The sequence below is a fragment of the Ammospiza nelsoni genome, chromosome 4, assembly GCF_027579445.1.
Source record: "Ammospiza nelsoni isolate bAmmNel1 chromosome 4, bAmmNel1.pri, whole genome shotgun sequence".
Classification (NCBI taxonomy): Eukaryota; Metazoa; Chordata; class Aves; order Passeriformes; family Passerellidae; genus Ammospiza; species Ammospiza nelsoni.
In genome coordinates, this window is record NC_080636.1 from 54,188,686 (window position 1) to 54,212,909 (window position 24,224).

Sequence of the window (24,224 nt, forward strand, 5' to 3'; positions counted from 1 at the left end):
TCCTGGAAGGAAAAATTTTAAATTTTCATGACTCACAGTTTGCATCAGTGCTTGTAAAGCATAGAAGTGACCCATTTCACAGTCTGAAACTTTTGCAGGTAGATGGGGCTTTTTGGTAGAAAAACACTAAACTGACCTAGATTGTCTCAATTGCTTACTGTCTTTTGTAGACAGGTAGAAGCATTGTCTCTGAGCAATCACATTACTGGTCTGAAGGTGCATGAAATTTTTTTGTTCATCTAGCCATCAGGTAAATAGCAGAAAAGAGGAATGCACACAAAACTTTCTCGTGCCTTGAAATAAAGGAGGAGCAATTCACAACTTAAATCCATTCCTCATGTATTTTTTCTGTTTACCTTTATCACCACCTCAATACATTCAGTCAAAGCAGCAGGGAAGATTTCAGGATGTAAAGAGATTCAGTAACTCAGTTTTCTCAAAGGAGAGCATTGTCATTCATTTACTATGATTTCTGATACAGTTTGAGGATGAAATGTTCTAAGTAAAATTCAGCCAAGTCTCATTCCATACCATGCTCTTAGGCTCTACCACAGAGCACTGTCAGAAGACTGTATTTAGGTTTATAACATATGAACATAGATTTATATGTATTTATACAGGCATATATGTCACGGAGACAAAAGCACACAAAAAATACACAAACCAATTTAAAGAACCTTTTTTTAAATATACTTCAGAAGATTTGTGTGAATGTAAACATTGGGGAAACTTGTGCAGCAGAAGTCACTGTAGGCACTAGCATTTTGACCTCTTAAATAGAACTATGCAGGATTCCATGTTTCACTGGAGAGGAAACGGATGTTTAAAAATTTGTGGAATTTTGATTACTGCTTCTTACCTTAGCACAAAAGATGCTATAAATTGCCTAACAGGTTTGTACATGAAACATATTATAGATGACACCACACTATTGAGTTCTACCATTTAATGAAAGGCTACCTATTAAAAATTTTTATAGGCAAACTGAAATCTCTTGCCGTGTAGCCTTAATGGATGGAAATAATAAGGAAACCATCAGTTTACATATATGCAAGCAATAGCTTCTATATATTTTTAATAGCATTAGTATGGTTAACAATGCTGATAACCTATTAAACCCCATTAAAATCTTTGAGTGTTGTGTAAGACAGAACTCTGTAAGAAATAAGGCACAAAATATCCTTCTGCACATCCAACTCTTACGGACTTCCACATTTCCACATTCATTCTGACTGTAACATCATGTTCAAAATGTGAAAACAGAGTGCGCAGCTGCTCTGATAATAACCATATTCTCAGAATGCTGTGGACAGCTTTAATAAGGTATCACTATGTTCCACTGACCCTCAGCTTAGATTTAATGCAGCTATAGTCTAAATAGATTAAAAGGTTCATATAGTTTAAGAATTAACGTCAGGTTAATAAAAACACATTGTAAGGTGCCCATCTGTGAGCATCTTCCATTCTTTTTGCTGATACAGACTGTTTATTTTGTACAGAGCATTAGAATAAATAACACTGTATAGTACTGTATTATTAATACCTCTTTTTTTGGTATTAATCTGTGCTTAAGTGCCAAATGTTGATGCTGTTTAAATGGTCTCTTCCTATATTTGAATACTGAAGTGCTACAAATGTGAACTGCCCAGCTAATGTCCTAATCCATTGTAACATAGGCAGAATGCTGGTGTGGACCAAAACATTTTCTAACATAAACCTGAAAAACAGCAACAACAACAACAACAACATGCAAAACAAACTGGTGCATGGACTTTATCCACCACAGAAATAGAACTTAAAAGACAAATGGGCAGAGAGAAAATATAGTCACAGATAGATTCCATTTTGATATCTTCTCAAAAGTTCCAGAGTGATTAATTCGAGGTGACAATCAGGTATAAAGATTGCATTGTACCAGTCACAGACCCTGGGCAGTTCCTGCCTGCTTCAGAAGAACAAAACCACCTGTATAGTTCAAGCCAGTTTTTTGTGTCATAATCACATCAATGTCCTTTTCAGAGGCAGAATTACCATCCAGTGGATCTCAGTTCACAGGACATCACAGCTACACTCACTCCATCTACTCAGTCACCTCTAGAATTAGGTACAATGGTGCACATGTCTGAATTCATTATGAAACAGTCACTGGGCTTCCTGTTGTAATAGCTTTGTAGTGACTTTTATTTTCCTGTTTCATTCTGAAATGGTGTGAGAGTCCTTAATTTTCAGTTTATGCTGTCTTTATGGCTGCTTCGGTCTGTATTGTGATTGTTTAGTTCTTGGTTTTTCCACTGAATGCTCGTTCCATTCATGGGCACTGAAGTCACCAAACTCTTAGACTGGGAGCAGCAACAGCAAAGACATGACTGAAAATGAATAATAAATAAATAAATGTTTAAACAAATCTCTCAGTTCTATGCAGATTGCCAGCCATATTTTTCATTCAGAAATGACAGATAACAGATTCTAGCTGAAGGGAGTGCTAGCTATATTCAGGGAAATTTTTATCCTGGAACATAAAAAATTGCTGTGATTGAACATCACAAGTGCAGCAAATTAGACCCAGCCCTGTGCCTCTTATTTACAAAAAACTTTCACAGTGTGAAAAGGGAAATTTGTTTCACTAAGGTAAAGAGATTGAGAACTTACAGAATTCAATACATATTGTTAGGTGCTGGGTTGATTGGGTTTTCCCCTTCTTTATCATTGTACTTGACAAACTTAGGGATCAGCATGCTGCTTAGCATGGAAGAGAAAAAAAAGAAAAATTCCCCAGACCATGACGTAGGTCTCTTCTCACATCTTAGAAAAAGACAAAATTATTTTGGGAAAGGTTCAGTAAACATACTGAGGTGAACATCTTGCACAGTTAGGAATAGAAGCTGATTTCTTACTTATCATGTGAAAATGCTCCCTTAAAATATTTTGTAAATCTGAGCAGGCTACAGACAAACAGGTATTCCTTCCCTAAGTGTAACAATTCTTCACTTTTTTCTCAGTAGTTTGGATTCTGCCTGTTCTCAGACTTAAAGTTTAGTGGTACAGTCCTGTCATCCTTTGGTTTTCATTGCAGATAAAGCTATTTCAGTCTTCCATTTCATTAATTTCTTTACTCTTTTTTTTTTTTTTTTTGCTTTCTGTTGTTGCCTTTAATAGGTGGACAGGGACTTGCAGAAGCACATTGTCATGAGGAAATTATTTTGGCCTTAAAATATATTTGCATGTGTAGGAACTGGAAAAAGCAGGTAGAAGACATAACGCATATTTGACTGCCAAAGTCAACTCAGGTGCCTGATTTGGTGTTCAAGCCTGAAAATTTCAATCGTTAATGAGATTGTTTATTACAAGCAGCTTGGTGTCATCAAGAGTGGAAAATTGTTGTCAAGCAAATTCTATTCCATGTGCATGTCACGTGCAGATAAATAGTATTTACAAGAGCATGTCTGTCTCAGTTTACACACATGAGGACTATGTCAAACTTATTTATTGGTTTAATATTTCAGATGAAGTGGATTGCTTCATCTTGGTAGATGTGCTATGTGAACTGAACTGCTAGCTGCTCAACCAGACAATTTGTATTCTTTCATTCCTTTGCAAGCCTCTTCTCCCAGCTGTTAAAAATAGATAACAGCCAAGTGGTTCAATACAGTGAGTAAACTGGACATAAAATCTTATCAAGAGAAGCTTACCTGGAAACAGTTTTTAAACTTCTTGCTCACAAAATACAGAGCTATGGGGTTTATACAAGAGTTCATGGTTGCCAGGTTGATGCTGATGTAATCCAAGGGCAGCAAGAAACTAGGAAAGAGGAAGACAAACTTTTAAACAGTTCAAATGATACAGAAGCATCTGTTTTCCTTGTGGTTACAGCCTCTTCTGCCACAAAAACTCATTCTCTCTTACTTAACTCCCTCAATCTAATCTTCCACCATGCCATGTCTATAATAACCTATCTCACATATGTTAATAACCTGTCTCACAGATGTTCAGAAAATCTAGAGCAAAGTTACTGAAATAATGATAAACAACATTTGTTGAGATTATGCTACCCCATTAAAACTGAAGCTGCTGAAAATGGGTGCAGCTTAAAATTAATAAACACCACAGTTGCATTGCACAGTGACTTTCCTCATAGAAATTCTAAGCATATAGCATTATATTTTTCAGTACAAAGTATTGACATAGAAAATGAAGTACCTGAGCAGTTCACATCTGCTGGGATCTCTTTCATTGTATACCATTTTCTTCAAAATCCGGCTCAGATGGAGAGGGAACCAGCAAAGAGCAAAAATCACAACTAAACAGAAAACTGTCTTGGCAACTTCTCGGCGCTAGATAAAGGAGATAAGAGTGTATACTGAGTGCCCAATGCATCCTAGCAGGTGATTGTAGTTAGTAATGTTGGCAGAAAAGCCAGTACTACAGATAAATTGTAAAAAGTTTCCCAAAATGAAGCTTTCAGACTACCTGATGTACTACTCTTTTTTAATGGGGTTTGTCATGTTCTTGATCCTGGCCATCCTCAACAGAACCTGCTCATCACTGAGGCTGGGGCAGCTGGGCACACAGGTATTGGTACTCCTGGAATATTGTAGGATTCTCTCTGATATAGTGTTCTATAACGGGATACTGCCCAGTATCTTGATTTTGCTATGTGATCCTTACTGCGAGATCTTGATATTCTCAGGTAAGTAGTTCCTCTACAAACATTTCAGAAATTTCAGAAAAACAACTTAATCTTTTAATACTTAGGAAATAATTGCAATTTAATGGGTTTTTTATGTGGCTCTAGAGAGTTACAGATGTTTTCGTGGGATTTTTGACAATGCATACCAGCGGTGTTTGGTAGGCATGGGTTTGATAAAGAGAAGCATATGAAGGGGTAAGGATTCCATGTAATATAACAGTGACAAGGACTGCTAGGCTCTGTCATGAAAGAACTTGAAGTGAAATAGTGATTACAGTCTTGTTAGGCTTTGAATATGACTTTTATAGTTTCCTCTTTTTTATAATAGCAGCTTTTATCAAAATATTAAAATATTTGTGATTAGACTTTTATGTGGAGAAGTACATAGGAAGGAGGGAGGGAAGGAAGGAAGGGGGGCAAAAGGTGAGGGTTAAAAAGATAAATATTTTTAAATTGTGGCATAACGTCATGCCGCAGCAGCCAGTCTGAGAAGCTTAGTGGGCACTGCATTTTAGGACAGTGGATTGCCCCTCCTCCTAGTACATACCATTCTAGTTCTACTGGGTGGAGTAGCCTGTGTGTGGCCCTAGAACACACTGTGTTGCAGTCCCAGGGCCTGATGAGGGAAAAAAGTGGAGAATCTGCGCAAGGGGAGGATTTTCCAGTCAGCCTTGATCTGGAATGAAGCAGCAGAGGAGGAACCTCTGTGAGAACTCACTCTGATGCTTTAGGGATTCACATCTGTGAACATGGAAGTTAAAAGAGTGGAATTTGAAGGGCTGATATTAATGCAGGGGAAAAGCTCCAGACTCTTTTTTAAAGTTCAGTTAAGTGTTAAACATCAGCCAGCGCTGCCAAACCAGCAAAGAGACCCGGCGGTTCCATGAGCGACTTTGTTCTGTGATCATTTGTTTGCTCTGTTCTCCTGTTGCTCTTTTCAAAGCAGCTACAGCAGTGCTACTGCAACAGTGCAATAACCCTGAGAAGCAAAATCCACTCTTTTCTAAACTAGGTTATTCTCCAATTGCTTTTTATATGGAACTACAGTTACATATCAAAGAGTGCCAAAAGGAGGGAGGATCCATGGAGTCCTATCTTTATAAAGAAAAAGAAACATTTTTGGCAAATCTTTGTAGTTAAATTTCAAAGCATTTAGCCAGTAGTGATTTGAAGTTAAAGAGAAGCAGGGCACAACAAGAAAAGAAAGAAAAGGGTTAGTTTCCCGAGCATACTGTCTTCAATGCCTCCTTATACAAAGATTTAGTCTTTTGTTCTAGGTTTAAATGAATGCCTTAACATCATAAATAACCCACATCCTCACTTTCCACTTCTGTATTTTACTGTATTCAGGTACTTTGAAATATTTCTAATGTAACCCACAGAGAGAAGAACAATATTTTCAAGCATTAGTGTTTCTAATATACTTACCTGCTTCAGGTGTTCACTGAGAGCAATTCTCAAGTTGCTGTTTCTTCTGTTTAACATTTCACAAGTCATTAGCGTATAAAAGATGGCAGTACATGCCAGCGGCATGCAGAAATAGAAACCAAACAGCCACCAATCCTTTGCATCTTTGTAAAACTGCAGAGAAGGAAGAGAGCAGATATTTTCTTATGATTGAATGCAAAATACCGCAGAAAGGCCTTGGAAAAGCCTGACAGCTGCTACACTGGTATCTGTCTGTTTGCTTATTGTTGATCTCTTTTTGACCAACATCAAAATAGGAATTGTGGGAGTATAAACATTTACAGACAGCCTGCCTGTACCTTTGTTGCAATCTGTCTCGGGTTGGAATTAATTGTTTTTGGTTGTACTTTCTGAACATTTATATTAATTCATGAAAACTGGAATACAGCTGCATGAAAAAGACCTGCCCAAATGTAGACAGTGTCAGTCTGAGATAATGAATCTTACTAAAAGCCTGTCTCAGGAAATGCCATTTACCTCTAAAGCTTCTGTCCTGATGCCAAAAAAGGAAAATTCAAAATGTCTTGTAAGTTTAATCACCTTTTGTTATCAGTGAAAAGGTTGGCAGTTGGTTTGCTTATGTACTGGGCAGATAGGAGCCACTTCATAAGTGTTTGTCTGATATGTGCAAAGCTTAGGGATGGCTTCCAGTGGTACAGTTACTTTTAACCCCTTCACTGCCATTTCCACCATTTGCCTTTTGTGACGGGACAGTGAGGTATTGATAGAATAGCAATACTTTGCTCTATGTAATTTTAAGTATTAGCTGTGATGTAAGCAGTGCTGTAAGTTAATAAATTTCTGTATTGTGGGAAATACTACATTTGAGAAAACATTTAAAATAGCCCTTTTCTGTAGAGGATCATGTTTTCAGCCTTCAGAAAATACTGTATCTTGGTTTTTAACTGTTATGCTCAGCCAAAACTATGTGCTGAAATATAGCATTTCAAACACTTCCTGTGTCTAGGTTATTAGTATAAAAGGGATGTGTCACTCTTTCCTCCAGCTTGTTTGTTCTTAGAGGATGTGCTCTCGTAACATCACAGTTCCCACACCAAATGTCAAAATTCTTATGCCTGAGGATTTTATGACTCTTGTTTGAAAAACTCAAACTTTTGACATTTTGTTTACATTTAAAACCAAATAGCACTACACTTCGAAAGATGAAAAAAAGTCGATACAATTCATATACTGGTGTTTGATGATGTTACTTTAAAAATCTACTTCAGTTACATTATGAAGTTGATTTACTAAGAAAAAGGGAATGCTTTTGATTTTTTTACCTCTGCCCCAACACAGCTGCATGCAGAATTTGCTAGTTTAGATTATGCTGCTGGTTTCTGGGCCACAATCCGACCTCACTCTGGGACGCTGTGTTGTGTTGATTAACTTGTTTCCTCCTCCTCATTAGCCTCCTCTCCTCCCTGAGAAGGGGGTGCAGTCTCCTGCATAGCTGCACTTTCCTTGGGGGCAGAATTTCCCCCTCTGGGAGCAAAGATTTTGCCAGCAGAAAACCAGAAAACAATATGCCTGATATTTGAGGAGTTTGCACTGAGGGCAAATGTAATTACTGCTCCTTCTGCAGAGCACAGGATTACAAATACATGGAGACAATTATCTTTTCCATGGCAAATTCTTTCAAGTCAGCCTGGAATCATGTTGGCTGGGCAGCACAACAAAATGTGTACTACGTGAATCCATTCCATGTTTGCAAGGAAAACTTTGTGTCCTACAAAAAGTGTTCCAGGCTCCATGAGCATTGCCTGTTGGTCAGGAAAACACACGAAAGGTCTGTGTCACAGCCCTGACCAATTCATCACTTCTGGATGAGGAGTTGGCCTCGTGGAGTTACAAAACCTACTCTGAAATGTCTGTAAATGATTAATTGAGGAATCTGAGTTTCACAAAGCTTACATCAATGCACAAAAATGGGTTGATTGAAGAGAAGTAGACATTCTTTTGTTTGTCTTGAAAACCCACATGGAACTGGTTTTCTACAGGAAATGTGCATTTTAAACAAGTTTCCTAGTGCACTTGGCCTCTTGGGAATCATGGTCTAGCATGAATATTTTAAATCCTTAAAAGATAGCTTTAAACATGAATAAAGCTCCTATTAAAAACAGAAGTTAATAACAAATCCTTCCTGAAGTTTAGTAATTGTTTATTGTGGTGTTTGTGGTAGTAAATACTATAGTTAAGGTTAAAATGGTATTTCCACTTTAATCTCATGTTTGTACTTGCTTGCAACACATTGAAACACAAAGCTCTCCATTTTGACTGACATATCCAACATTTACTCTAAACTTGGACAATAACTCGGTTTGTTTCCTTAAAAATCAAACTGCTGTGGGAAGATTGGCACTTCTGAATTATACTGAGCCAGTAAGAGTTACTACTTCCTGCTAGGAAAACAAACCAAGCTATTCTACTTAGAACATTAGGAACAGAACAGTAATCATTAGAGTTAGCATGTCTATGGAAGACCTGAACTATAATGGTTTTGAGAAAAGGGAAAACTGTTCTTTTTCTTAGGGAAAAAGGAAGTGAAAGTTGTCCAGGCACATTTGAGGAGAAAAACAGCTATTAGAGAAGGGGAATTTTGCTGCAGTGTGTTATTCATAAATCACAGTCTTTTAACTACAGTTTCTACTGTCATATAGGCTGTGGAGTCAAGAAACAAAAATATATTAAACTCTGGGAAATTCCACTCCATCTTTACCTGCATTAATTATTTCCATTAGGAAATTCCTTTTGTCTTCTCTTTCAATTATTTCATGCTCTTTTGGCCATCCCTATAGTCTGTGTAACCCTACCACAGTTGGGGGTGTTCCTCTGAAAAAGTAATCACCCACACTTTTTATTTTCTAAAATTCCTTGCTCCACTTTACATTATCCTTCCCAATTCTAAGCAAAGTCATGTTCTGGTCCAATTAAAGGAGAAGCACCAGACATTCAAAAAAAGAAACTTATACTCTATTATGAAAAATTCTAGTCCAGAAAAAAATGCTGGGTTTTCTCAAGACTGAAGACCTGGTGCTATCTGCCTTCTCTGCAACAGACCAGAATATTGCTCTTTAATTACTGGATGAATGGTACCTGGCCTTTCACTGTAATCAGAAATTTAAAATAATTAAGATATTTTCTCATTGCAGGGCCATGTGGAAAACCACTATGGCCCTATGCAGTAATCTATTGATTTTGTAGTGACTTCTCACCTGAGCTGCTTTGCAGAAGTTGATGTGGGTATTGACAGCTGTTAATCTGCAGGAGCACAGAGGGTGAGGGGTGGGAAACGTGCCAAAGCAGCCTGGAGTGTCTCAGGCCCTCCTCTTGCTCCTGAGCTGCTGTATCTAATGGCAGCTAACACTGCACAAACACCTGGCTGGAGGTGTGGGACTGTCAGCTTTGTAGTCATGATTCCTTGTAAACTAAAGGATTATTTTTTATTTGACTTTAATGCATGTAGCATGGCCCCACCCTTTTCTTTGTGTGCCAAGAGAGCTGACTACTGCATACAGAAGGATGACTAATCATGGTAAAACACGTGTTTTGACATTTACAAGCTCACAGGTGTTGTACCTTGAAACTCAAAACTTTTTAAGGCTCTGGCTACCCTGATACATCTCTTGACTTTTAGCAGGTGTGAATTGGAAATGTCTGTAGTAAGAATCTTCAGTAGCAAACAAATAAAAATGCAGTAAAGCCCGATTTAATCTCTCTGGCTGAACACAGAGAAAAGTCACTGTGAACATAGGATCCTCTTTGCACCAATACACATTAGAATACATTTTGCAGTTTAATGCATGAATAAACTCTATTATCATCTGGTATCTTAATTGTCTAACCCACGTACTGTGGGTTCCAAAAAAGAGAAGACAGGATGTTACTCACCAACATGAAATCATTTGTAGGTTTGAGCATGCAGGTAACATAACTTGCATCCTTGTATTTGAAAGGTACCACAGCAAAGCCAATTGCTTCTGGGATGGCCAGTATGAAGGACAGAAGCCAAATGGAGAAAATTTCAATAGCAGTGATCATGGGGATTCCAATCCCCTGTACACGGCTCCAGGATGCAACTGCTCTGTACCTGAAAGAGACACGTGTTACTTTCCAGCCCGTGGTTTCCTTCTTAAAACTTCATGGTTCAGTGTCATATGGCAAGTAAATTCCTAAAGCTGACATCTGAGACTTGTATTACTTGTTTTTTTCTGCCTATTGCAGGGCCTCTGGCAGCTATCAACTTACCTGGGCCATAACAGGGCACATGGAGGGCTGGAGAGCAGAGAGCCAGCTGCTCCTGTTCTGCTTGGCTGTGGGATTGTGTGGAATTCTGCTGGGTGGACTGCACTGATGACTTCTAATCAAAGTAGACAAGGTTTGTGAGGACAGACTATGTCTTTCACTAAAGAACTGCCATAACAGAGGGAAAAAAGCTCCCAGGCACACAGCCATTCTAACAGATACAAAGCATCCATCTCCTTCAGCTACCTCAGCTGTGCAGCGGTGCTACCCAAAGCTGTCAGCTTCCAGGCAATGAAACACCGGGAAAATATTCTTGATGAAGTGTAAATGCATTTGTTCTGTTTATACAGTTCAATGAACTGAGAGGATCTTTCTTCTCTAGTTGTCTCTCAGTTTTCAATGAACTTGAAGAAATTTATTAGCCTTGAGACCTCAATCTCTCTGCCGCTCTGGTTAGAAGGTTGTAAAATTATTCAGACAGATAAGCATAGGATACAAAGTGCAATCCAGTCTATAAACTAAATTTTCAGTAATAGATTTAACTGTTGTCCTACAATTACTGCAGTAAACTAATTGCCTAGCATTTCCAACAATTTAGCAAAGACAGAATCAGTGGAAAGAACCAATATTATTTTTGATCTTGTAATAATCTGAAATTCATTCTGGAGAGCTCTCTGTCATTAATGAAGTAACAGCTTCTGGACTGTTAATGATGTAACTGTTCTGAACTTATTTTGTTTTCTTAAAATAATAGCACCTTTCTGTTTGGAATGATAGTGCTGCATGGGTATATCATGGCATCCACTGATGAAATAATCTTCTTTGGTTAAGGATAAAAAAGTCAAGATAGATTATTTGTCTGCTTAAAAAAATATCATATTAAGAAGGGAAATACTGGATTTGGAATTTTTTGGGATCACAGAATCACAGAATGAACTAGGTTGGAAAAGACATTTTGAGATCATCAAGTCCAACCCAGATGGAAGGAATGAGGAGGTTCCGATGGGGAAAAAAACATTTTTTGAGTGCTACAGGACCTAGGCTACAGAGATCAGGAAAATTTGGTTATTGAAAGGCTTTCTAAGCCCTGCTTTAACCAATACAGTAACACTGGATTCACACACAAGTAATTTCTTCTGATTTTTTGTATCACATCCTCTTTTTAGTTTGGAAGCGTGCTTATTAACTAAATGGAAGACTTGGGAATTCCGTCCTCTGTAACCTCAGTGTTAGGGGAATGACAATGCCTGAATGCAAATCCAGGCTTAAGCCCCTCACAAAAACTTCAGCAAGCATTGTTACCCAATATCACTGGCAAGTGTCAGGGGCTGCCATCACCCCTGCAGAAAACAGACTGGAAAGCTTTGCCTTGATATCTACAGCAGTGTCGTGCACAGCACAGTCACAGGGGAACAGACAGGCTCTCCAGGCTCTCAGAGCATCATTTCTACAGAAATGTGTGTAGAAATACTTCCAGCATAAAAAAGCAAACTACAGTTTGGAATTGCACATTAAAAATAAAAACACCATCTAAAAAGGCATCCTTATCTTCCAAGAATGTGAAAATGGGAGGTCTCTGAGATTAGAATTCTGAGACTATCTAAACAAATTGAATTATAGTGGGAGAACTAAAAAAGAAATATCCAGTATCTAAGCTTCTTACAAATATCCATATTAAAATCCAAATTTAATTTTAAATAATTTTTCTGTCATATTTCTTTTTGCCAAATATTGAATTCTAGCTTTCATCACCAAATTAAATATTCATTGAAACTTAACCTTTCACACAAATGCTCAAGTATTTGTGAACTTTGGAAATTTAACAATCAGTTCAAAGTTTACTTTCTACAGACTGGCAATTTTGCAATCATTTCTGTCAGCTGAACAAGGTACTATCCTATCCTTGACTGACTGATGCTGCTAGCAAACAGGGGCTTGTACACTGTATATATTTTTCAAGTAGCAAATGTAAAGCTTGTTTTATGTTACCTCTGGAAATATAAGAGTAACAAACAATGATTTGCAAACTGTGAATTTAGTTATTTGCTTTCTTTCATTTCTTTTGAGTTACATCTGTTTTGCACATGAGGAGATCACTATGCATAGTGTAAGGATTTGGGTCCTGTATGTATTTTACTGGGTTTTTTTTCACTTTGCAATTCAAATAACTCTCAAATAAGGGATTGTTAGCTGAATATTTTTATTAATATTTTCAGCTAAAACATAAGAAGCTCAGTAATTGGATCAGAATTTGCTGAATGTGCATTAAGCTGCAATTAGTCTCTTTACTCACTGCTGTAGGAGTGATTTGAAAAATAGTGGTAGTAATAATAATTTTAGTAGTAATAATTTTTCAGGTGGGTGTTTTGTGGGTTATGTAATACAGAGGATCTTTGTCTAGCCACAAACCTCCCACAATCAAGAGTGAGAAAGTACTGCAGGGTTTATTTCCCTCATACTTGGAGAACATAGGATGTCTGCCAGGGACTTGACATAAAATACGTGCAAATGCATTGCATTTAATTCCTCACTCTAAACTCTGTGTGAGATTTGTCTAACTTTCCTTTTGTTCTGTTTATTTCCCTCTTGTCTCCAATCATGTCTAAAATCATGTTTGCTTTTTTCCCCAGGTCCCTTCCTGTCCTCTCCTTGATGTTGTGGCCCCTCTTCTCACTCCCTTTTTCATTTTCAACTGCTCATGCATGTGCTGTGTATTTGTACACATACACACAATTAAATATTTTTCACTCCTATCCAGTTATAACATGCTTAAAGCATTTATTTCAGAAGGACATCTTGTCTGGATCTGAGAACATCAGTGGGTGCTTTTGTTCCCCGGTTCCTTTTAACTTAGCTTAGAAATTAGGTGTTAATTAGAAAACTAGGTGTTCAAATGGCCCTGTCACATAACAAGTGTCTGTTCTGTGAGTATCATCAGCCCTTTGTAAGAGTGAAAAGCAGTGCGGGAAACATAAAGGACAGGATCAAGCATGTCTGAAGCAGCCAGTGTCAAGATGAGTGCCAGGACAGTTCCTAAATGTCCCTGCTGTTGCTGATACAGAACTGTTCTGCTTTGTTATTAGCACCACAGCTGTTCTTCATTTTATGCAACTATCTTCATATAATAAAGCTCTTGGGATTTTATTTTAGTGGCAAAATCTTGACTTGTCTCATACACTTACTGTGAGTTGGTCCAGATAAAAATATCTACTTTAGGATTACTGTTCTATGCGCTGTGCTATGCAGAGGAGGCAAGAAGAGAGTGTATGCACGTGAAATGAGATCCATAACTTCACTTTTCTTCTTCAACCCATTTCTTCATCAAAATCATTATGCCCAAGACATAAGCAAGAGTAAAAACTCAGGCAGGAAAATATCCTTCCTCTTAGTCACACTCAGGCACTGTTTGGAAAAAGAGTCACACTATCTATCGTCACCATCGTGACCTGGAGTTTAAAAACGCCTGGGGGGCATCTGAGGCAACTTCAAGTGGGCTTCCTCCGAAGGGTGAATGGCTGGCTTTCTGCCGGCCTCTTAAAACCCTCTCCACATGTGAGTGGCCATTGTTCCCCTTGGGCATGCACAGTTAAACCTTAATGCACTGTCAGGGCAAGTCACTCCAGGGCAGTAGTAATGAGGCGAGTTTCACAATAAGATGTAGTTAGCACAGGGATTTTCCTGATAGGAGAAAAAAGAATCCTGTTCTAACTTAAGGCTGTAGTCTGCAACAGGGATAGAGAGTCAACAACGACTGAAAATATGGAGCTCTGGATTCACTCTACCGATTAACTCCATCTTTTATGTGCCATAGAATGCAGTATATAGAGGCCCAAAATAATTATAAACAAGATAATTTTCAGGAGCTTTTTAAAAGCAAGAATTAACTTGCCCATAGACCAGAAACAGTCCAGCTGTGACAGCACAGTGTTTCATATTTACTCATTTTCCATTCTAGAAAGCAACCATTAGCTGATGTGGAATTCTGTGCCCTACTTCCAGTGTCCAACCTAACTTATTGAAGGTGCTCTGCGCTCTCATGGGGATTGAAGCTAGATTCAACTCTTGTTAGCCAATATCAGAATCTGGCTCTATACATCTGTTTTCTAACACACATCCTCTGCAACCACTTACGAGAGTAGCAACAGATGATAAAGAATATGTCCTTGGCAAAGTGTCTAAGCTAAGGGAGGAAATTAAATAGTCTGAGTCTGATCCCGTACCAGATTTTATACTCAAATGGAAACAGGATTTGGTTGTTGTGAGGATTAAGAAATCAGTCCTTGTAAAAAAAATATATCTACAAAATGGTAGCTTCAGCTGAGTTAGTTCCAAGTTATAAAAATGTATGTGACAGTGGAACTTCATCTAGTGAAACTGCAGTTGTCAGAATTTATCTAACAAACTATCTGTTTCATGTGCTTGATCTATGATTTATTCCTTAGAGTGATCCATGGGATTTTATTTATGGTGGACAGATATTGTTTGAGAAATAGAATTGGTTTTGTAGTTCTCAGACTCAAAAAATGGAAGTAGAACAGTTACCTGTATTACCTTTTAAATTTTTTTTAAATTTCTTTTTTTAATTATGGCTTTGGCTAATGAGGTACTAATGCAGTAAGGAAATGTATTTTAGCTATGAATACTACCAAATGATTATCCACTGCAAACCTTATATATCAGCTTTTTCTTTAAAGCCAAACCAAAATTAATTTTAAAGCTTCTTGCATCCCTGTACTAATACACATACTGCATTTTATTTAACAGTATTTTCTGTATTTAGGGGTAATATCCCAACTGATATTTTGGAGTAGAACACAATCAAGTAACTCAAGATATAAAAGCAACTTTTACAGAGGTCAAGTGTTCATCTGCTATTGCATTTTATGTATTAAGAAAAAATAGCAGAAGCATTAGTTTTCAAACTACTTATGTATCAAAGCAAGTTTCCAACATATTTTTCAGTAGAGCTCTATTAGTTTTGAAAGTTATCAGAATAAACCCTTGTTTATTGTCCATAGGCAGTGAGTTGGAAACGTAATTTTTAAGCCTAAATATTATGATCTTGTTCAAATACAAAAAACCCCCCCTGAGTTCATATGAAAGAAAGAAATCTGAATACTGAGTCAAACCCCAGTAAATTGTTGTCTGGTAAAAGAAGGTGAAATAATGCTTTACCAGAGCTTTTAAATACTTTTAACAAACATGTAAGGTTCATTAGCCCAGGGACTTAATATTATACTTTGAGCCCCAAATGTGACGCTTGGCATTAGCCAGAATATAAAGACCAGAATCTAAGTTATATCTGTATTGTAATCTGCCTGCTAAGAAGACCATGCTTAGTGCTCCCAGATTTAGGAAATCTGCACGTGCAAGAACAGTGGCAAAAGAGTAAAACATACTGTACCTGTCCACACTAAGGGCACACAGGTTAAGGACTGTGATTCCCACTGATGCCTTCTGGATAAAGGGAAGGAATTTGCAAAGAAACTGTCCAAATTCTGTATTTCCAAAAGGCCACTTCTGAGCGAGGAGCTAAAGAGAAGATACAAAATAATCAGAATATTTAAACAGTAACCTAGCAAGTATGCCACAATTGTAGTTATTTCCTGTCTTAGACGCAGCCAAAGTAACCTTGAATTCTCCATAACTCAAGCATATCCTTGGTACTGAGTGGATCTGGGAACTAACTGCTACTGTGGAAGCACAGAAGGTGGAAGTTTACATAAAATGTTGACCTCGTGGTGTTGCAATAGTAAATTGCACTGTTGAAATTTTTTTTTATTGTTGTGAACCTGCCAGCAGTCCTGAATAATGAAAATCCAACTCAAGCCTGTCATAAATGGTTGTGATTGCCGTGTCCCAGAACCAGGAAGTCACAACATAACTCGGGGTCCATAATGAAATACCTCAGAGCCAAGTCCTGGTGCTGCATGCAAGTAGATTCTTGTCATCATAAATGTACCATTGTGTAACTCATGGCAACATCAGTGCCAGACTCTGAGGAGTGTGAAGAAAACACTGTGCAGGCATAATTTTTTCCATATTGCATTTTAAAGGACAACCATGCAAACATGTGGGCTTGTGCTTCAAGGCAGCAGAAAGGCATCCATTGGAAAGATGGGAGTGACTGAGGCTTAGAGTAGTGTTTCCAAGGAGGCATTTGCATAATAAATATTAATACAGTGATTCATGGGCACAGTTGTGAAGAATTAGCATGTAAGTCGTAATATTTCTAGCTATAACTGTTAAAGCTTTGAACTTGTATTGGAACTGGGCTTTGATAGCAAGGGTACACACAAAATACAGGACACAAAATTCTTCAGGGTAATCAAATCTACAATTCGCTGCAGAGTCGCAGAAGATCACCCTTTACATGTGCTGATAGTGAACTGGCAGATTACATTCAATATAAGAAAGTGTCATAAATGAAAAATTATTGAGTCCATAGCACTGAGCCCTAATTTAGCTATTTTAACGTAAGTAAGGGATATTTCAGCCCTTATGAATAGTTCTATTGAAAAACAAAGTCACTAAACCTCCTCACTCTTGCACTACCGTTTTGTTCATCTTCTTTTCTAAGTCTCTGCTTCTGAGACTTTCTTAGCAATAGGATGTTCATGTTTTGAGAGTTAGCTTTTCAACCACAAGGACTAGAAGTATTTTTTAGTAGAAGCTTAGATCCTCAGACACACTTATTTGGTAAAAGTGGGTGTGTTCTAGCTGTAGAATTAGAAAAACAAATTCTGATCGTAACTCAGGACTATAGTATTCAAAGCAAACATTTTATTTATATTTAAATTAATGTTAAATTGAAGTATGCTAATAATCACTACCTTTAGCAATACAAATGTTATCTGTGGGAAGTTCAAATTCTGTCTTTATCTCAGTTAAGGTAGGTGTTACCTTTCTGGTTTTTCATACCATGAGTTTTTCAGAGAACTTTGCTGTAGTGTATAGATGTTTATCACAATATTCTACCTTAGTAGGAATTAATCTTCTCCTCATAATCCTGCTGTGGATTTTTTGCACCCCCTCTGTTTTATATTCATTCATCACAATGCTGAGTTACTTGTGATTTTGTCCCCCAAATGATACCTGAAAAATGCTGGAAGCAGCTATGCGCTCCACATTGACTGCGTCTCTCTAGGATTATGTGAATGTAATTTGATTATTTGTATTTCAGGACAGATTTTAGCAACTCACAGCTTCCAGCCAGCTGGGTGGAAACTGTGGAAGCACCTTTCGTATGGTATCCCAGTTTAGGATAGTCACATTTGGTGAAAGTCAATCCCATTTTTCTTAAAAGGCTAGGGATTGGATTGCTAGGATTGGTGATTTAACTGCAGTCAGTACCTTCAGTAGCAAAGGTGATAAGTTTATATCTGCAAGCTCTTGATTAGCTCCTCTGATTCTATCTGTATTTAGAGACTGAATGAAATACATTTCAAGTTCCAGCAGAATTTTTTTTCCAGATAGGTTTGCAATAGTGTAACGAATGTTTGCAGAGCATATTCTGCATTTTGTCTAGAACTCTCATATGAGATTGTAGTTTTTATCACAAAAAAAAAAAAAAAAAAAAAAAAAAAAAAAAAAAAAAAAAATTGAAAAAAGAAGGGATGACCAGAACCCATAGCAATTCAACCATGTTTTGGTCACATGGAATTTCACCTTCAAACTCTTGGCTGGGTTTGGGTAAAATCAGAGTAGTTCTTAGTCTGGAAAGGCTAAATTATAAATGGCACTGCCATGGAAAAGCAGCTCTAGCAGACTTCTGTCAATCCCCTGTGCCAACCAGAGCCCCAAGACCCATTTATCATTACAGATCACACTTGAAAAGGCAACTGAAAGGCACCTATTCATTTCAGCCCCTGACTGTGGCTGTAGCTACACCAGAAACGAACAAGCACTTTGTAGTGACTGCGAAACTCTGCTACTACAAGGCAAATATTAGCTTCAAAAAGAAAAGGGTTGTACTTGAAAAAGGTTCACTAACTCATTACTCCTCACGGGGAAGCTTTAGCATGCTTCCAGCATGTATGCTTCAACCCCACACCCCAGGAAGCTCTCCTTTTTTGAGATTAAAAGTATTTTATTCCTTTTGTTTCTTACACTTGCCACTAATTGAAGTAATCTCAGTACCAAATCATTAGACATTCTTTTCAAGTGGATTTTAATCAAAATCCCTGGGACCAGAAATAAGGTTTTTTGATTTCAAGATTCACTTTGCAATCATTTCTGGGGGTGTACTCCATTATCACTCTGCATCAGCTATGCATTCATTACTTCCCCTTGGATAAGGTGCCAGTTTTTTTCTTCTGTAGATATTTTAGTCAGCAAATCTGATCCTGTCTTTAGTTTTATTATTTTTTGCATCAAAACAAGTCCATTTCCCTCTGTCCTGCCCTAGCAGGTATGGATATTTCAGAAGGAAATAAGACATTTATTTTGTATTAAAAAAATGAACCCAGGAATTTCATTTAATTAATCCTGGTTTACTTAGGTGCAATACAAGAACTGGAACTTCTGGCTTTGCTCTTTAAGTGCTTTTGCATATTTTAATATCCAAACAAAATGATTATAAAATTCTAGAAAACTACATTTTATCTCAAGGCTCTAGAATAGAAGAAATCAGACTGATTGCTCCTACTTGTGTCCCAGCTCTCTGAGTTGTGGAAGTGGATTGTGCTTTTGCAAACCCACTTACAAAATCTCTGAGGTTTCAAAATAAGACATGTGGCAAAGAAAATGCACTTTTCCCTTGTGCAGTTTGCAGCTGAAGAGTATTTCATACTGTGGTGCAATTCCTGACAAAAGAGTGTGGTCAACATGTATTTTTGCACTGAAATCAGAAATCAATACTGCTCTTGAAAAATTTCAGCAAAGTGACCAGACAGCCACAGCTTCCTTGAGCATCCTCCCTTCTCTGCTGCTTTATATGGCCTCTCTGCCCTGAGCTGCAGCTGAAGACAAACAAGACATCAGCACTGAGAACATTCCTTTGCAGTGATTTTTAAATGTCACTCGTTGATTTTATTCTGCTGCTGCTGCTATTTTCCAACCCCCCTCAGTATGGTAGCTGATGTACAAAACATCAAGTCCCACAGTGCATCCCAAGCAATTTATATATAGTCTGGAAGAGAGAATGTTGTAACCCCAGCACATGAGTGCTGCCCATGTGCAGGCACAGTGTTTATCCCATGCCAGGCTGGTACTGTGTGTTTGCAGGCAGATGATGGCCCTGGAGCTCAGCCCAAAATAAATGGGCTTGGTTGGGTGCTGGATCAGAACCGGCTCTGAGCTGCTCTGCTAAAACTCCTTCAGCTCAACAAGTGCATGTCAAGAGGTCCCCTCTCTCTGCCCTGTGGCATTGAGGATGGCAGCAAAGGCTTCCTATCTGACCTTTCCTGCTCTGATTTCATCCTAGTGCTCTAGAGGCTGCCTCTTCCTATATCCAGCTGGGACCATTGTTGTGCTGACACACAAGATGTTCTTCCCAGAAACTGAACTGTGTTCCTTACAAGCAGTGCTTGCCTCTTATGCTGCTGCCATCTAGGACACTGTCCCAAGTTTCATGGCATTTAAATGTTCCATGATACTGCTGGAACAACTCTGGCACAACCATGGAAGTCAGCTTCTATTCTGTCTTCAGGAAAAATAGAAATATGCTCTTCATTCCACAATTGAAGTTACACTTGGGCAGTAATGGAGAAAGGGACCAAGCCAGCAGATTTCATCTGTATAGACACAATCCAGTTGTGTAAGTGACAAACATCTCCTAACTGGGGAGCAGCAGTTACAAAAGCAGAGTAGTCTGTGGTGATTTTCTTTCCTTGCCACATAGCCCAGAATAAAAGATAAGGGAAATTCTTTTGGTTTTGTTACATCAGCACATTTGGTGTTGCTGGCTTTTTTTTTCCCATTTATTATTTTTTTTTAAGGCTAGTTTCCTCTAGGCAATAGTGAGCTGTCTGGATAAAACTTAAATTGTGTTCTACAATTATATATACCCTTGTCTGATTCAAGGCATGGGCCAGACAAGGTGTCTGGTGTTTTGGGTGGAATCCAGGTGATATCTGGCTCAGGACAGAAGTGTCTACGTTCTGTACCACTGACTTGACTGCATTAAGTGACAAAAGATGATGGTTCTGACTGAAGTGTCTCACCTATCTCTGATCTGTAAGACTGCTTAGTTAGGAATAAGGATGTATTGAGTCCTCAGCAGTGATATTTTGGTTGTGGTGACTGAACAGGACCCTTCTGTCCTCATAAAACGTCATAGGGTCAGAATTCATTGCGTGTTTTCGAGCATTTCCCTTCTTCCTAAAACCCATATATACAGGAGAGAATTGCATTGCTGGACAAGGCTCATCCATTTCTTGCCTCACAAGTCACCTGTGCTCCACCACTTTGCAGGAAAGAGGGAGACTTGTCGGGGGGGGAGAGGAACACAGTCTGTCTCTAAGTATTCCTTCCCACTGCTGAAGTGAAAAACCACAGATTTTGAAAGCACAGTGACTAGAGGAAAACAAAGAACGAGGGTAGCCTTTATAATACAGGACATAAGATCAGTACTGAGTATATGGTGAGGTGATTGTTCAAGCTTCTGCCAGCTTTGGGATAATTTGTTTATTTCCCTATACTTAGATTCGCAGCCCTGGCATGGTAGAGAAAACACACTGTATCTCTTCAATTCTTCTTTGCAGGAAATACATTCCTGATTTTGCTACTACCAAGAACTGTCTTTCTTCCACTTTGGGTGGATAAAAGACTGACTGGTTTTCTTCCTGGAAGGAAGAAAGGTTATGTGGGGCTGCATGAGAACCATGAAAGACATTTTTACTCTGAATTGCCCTTCCAGAGTAAAGGTGAATGTAGCAAAGGGTCTCATGCCATTCACTGAACCCCTACAGTGTTTTCCTCCTGCTTAGGCAGCTATGGAAGGGAATGAATAGTTTTAACACAAGGGAAAATAGATTATACTTCAACACATCCTGAAAAGTAAGGAAACAAATGCCCTGGTTTTGCAGCTGAACATTCTTTCTCAACTAACTGAAAGAAAAAGAAATCCTAAGGTTTAGGTTCTTGTAAAAATGCTTATATTTATTACAAAAATGTACTTAGCAGTAAAGCATTCCTAACAACCCTAGGCATCTCCCCTGTGGTATTTTTGCTGTTTACAAAGCAATATTACTTTCCATGGTGTTGGCTATCTTCCCATCCTGTTAGGTAAACTGTTTCTCAAGCTGAGCTGCTCTTCTTCAGGGAAATGAGCTGCAAGGTGTGCTTATGTGCATGGTGATTTGTTGAAAGGAATTTTTTCAGTCCCTGGGAATAATATTTCTTTTGTTATTCTTCCAGATGTGTTTTCTTTTGTGTGTTGCTAAAAAGAGTGACAGGATTTCCAAGAAGTTACTGCATAAGCCCTGAATATGCACAATCAAAACAATTCCTTGTTATCAGTAGAGTTCAGCTGGTTGAGAAATAAAGACAGAAACCACACTAAAATATTCTCTTAAACTTAGTCTCTGAGCACTGTACACTATTTCAAATCCACAGACCAGCAAGGCAGGCATGAGATGGGGATTTGAAGATGAGGGAGGATCTGTGCATTGATGGGAGCATATGTCCCACTCCCCAAAGAACAGCCATGAGTTAAAGACAGAGTGGATCTTGAGCTAAGACCTAGCATATAAAATCTCTTCCTTGACTGCTACCCTGGCATGCACATTAAACACACTCTGCTGGAAAGCTGCAGTTTGTAAATAGAACAGATTCCTGATGGATTTCTGTTCCCTGCTCCATTTTGGGAAATTTCTGCCTTCAGGACTCAGTGATCAATTCTTGTGCTACCTCTGGGTTTCTGCTGTGTTTGGTCACTACATGGAGATGTACCCCTGAATGATAGGTCCTGTGTGGAGCAGGTTCTATGGATTTCTGCATCACACTGGGCTACCTATTCATTGCTTCTTGGAATCCCCGGTAAGAATTTATTGAAAACCAGAATATAGCTGTTCAGGGGCCTCAGAATTTCCTGCTTGTGTTGATACTTCATTGAGAAATACACACTACACATATGAAAACTTCTGCCTTTAAAGAAGGGTATCTTTCCTAAGTGCCCTTACCGTTTTTTGTGCCGTTGGCTTGGCTTTATACTCCTTTGGTACAAAAGATGCTGCTTGTTCTATCAGCTACAAGATCAGTGCCAATGTGGTTAATTAGCATCCTCATGTAGGTATAATTATTAATTCTGTTGATGAAGGTATTCAGATATGCCAAATAATTTTTGATTCAGAAGGGATTGCTCTGACACTTACACACGTGCTCTGATGCTAAAAATGTCCATGACTAGAAATGCTTTAGGTGAGTCTTCCTTTTCTGAAGACAAAATGGATGAACATATTTGCTTGCTGTCAGGTACCTTCTATATTTAGATTTTTAATGTTCTGGGTGAACTACTCAGATTTAGATAATGTTGCAACTAAAGTAAGCATGGATACCAATTACCAAACTAAAAATCCCCCAGTTTTATTCAAAAAAACATCTCCTTGAGCTGTCTGAGCAGTGAATGCTTGATTTTTTCCTGGGTATATATCTTCCACTTTATAACAGTAAAATGGTTAAGAAAATTTTATTAAATAAACAGGTATAAAGCTGCCTAATTTGCTTCATCTACTTTGTAAACTAATGGTTGAAACAGTTAAGCATATTCTGATCTAAGGCAATGCAGTTTATGTCAGCCCTATGTAGGCCAGTTTCAAAGAAATAGAACTCATTTTTATGTTTTTCTCTAAGGTGCATGAAACTGGAAGCAGAGACAGCTCAGACTTCCCAATAACAGTTAAAACTTTGCCATACTAAAGGTGAGAGCCTTGGTGCAGAGTGTTTCAAGCTCCATGAGCTCAGGCAAGAACAGTGGACAGCAGTGTCTGTGGTGAGTACCTGCTGTTGTTCCTGTTGCTCCGCTGTACTTCAGCCATGGGAGCAGCAGCAGGAACAGCCATAAGGGTTTGCCTGAGCTCAGAGCAGCCAAGGCAACAGTGGTGCTGTGGCCATTCTGCTGCTGCCTTTGTACTGCCAATGGAAAGCCTTTATGGAAAGCAGCCCTCTAAGGAAGTTTTTTTGCATTGCATCTGAATTTATTTGCTAAAAATATACATGGCAGTGATGAGTAATGCAGGTGATCAGCAACTTTCAGTTATGTGCCAATGCCACCTGATACAAGAAAAGGAACCCATCTCATCGTCAATGCCTTAACCCTACCTCTACAGCTGTGTAAAATAGAAAACTTTTATTTTCTGCTCGTCTTTTTCCTGCGGAGAAATAATTCTTACTGATACGGGGCTTTAGGCTTTGACACCTTGAAAGTCTGAGATGGTATGTTTTGGGCAAAGAGGAGAGTATTTGGCTCCTGGTGGTATAAAAATGTGATTGAAAATTAAATTGTCTTAGTTTGGTCTATTAAGGTTGGATTTATAACTGTCACCCTTCCTGTAAAACTCAGTTTATTAAGATTTTCACTACTGATCTGATACTTCAAGTGGATATATTGTGGTAATTAAGTGCAATGGGGCTTTAATACATCCAGAATGTCTTCAAAGGACAGTAAATATTACTCACATTGCAATCCACTTAACAATAAGGGGAATCCACTATATAATTACAGTAATTGGAGAAAGTAAGGAGTGAGTTTTTGAGCCTACTGTACCACAAAGAAAGGTTAAAAACATCAAACACCTGTGACCACATCTTTAGTTGGTATAAATTACATAATTACTTTTTTCCCAGCATCATATCTTTGTTAATTGTGTAAATGCAAAACAGAATA

At 38.3% G+C, this 24,224-nt stretch overlaps 1 protein-coding gene across 2 annotated transcripts in view; it reads right to left on the reverse strand.

The window, feature by feature from the left end:
* Nucleotides 1-322: 322 nt before the first annotated feature.
* The window catches only part of EDNRA (endothelin receptor type A), a 33,136-nt gene continuing 9,234 nt past the window's right edge, over nt 323-24,224 (reverse strand). For both annotated transcript variants that reach the window (XM_059470223.1, XM_059470224.1), the window contains exons 3-8: nt 15,804-15,931; nt 10,046-10,244; nt 6,116-6,268; nt 4,198-4,331; nt 3,690-3,798; nt 323-2,366 (exon numbers count right to left, since the gene is read on the reverse strand). In XM_059470223.1, the coding sequence (XP_059326206.1) occupies nt 2,226-2,366; nt 3,690-3,798; nt 4,198-4,331; nt 6,116-6,268; nt 10,046-10,244; nt 15,804-15,931 (864 nt within the window). In that variant the 3' untranslated portion in view covers nt 323-2,225. The remainder of the gene's footprint in view (nt 2,367-3,689; nt 3,799-4,197; nt 4,332-6,115; nt 6,269-10,045; nt 10,245-15,803; nt 15,932-24,224) is intronic.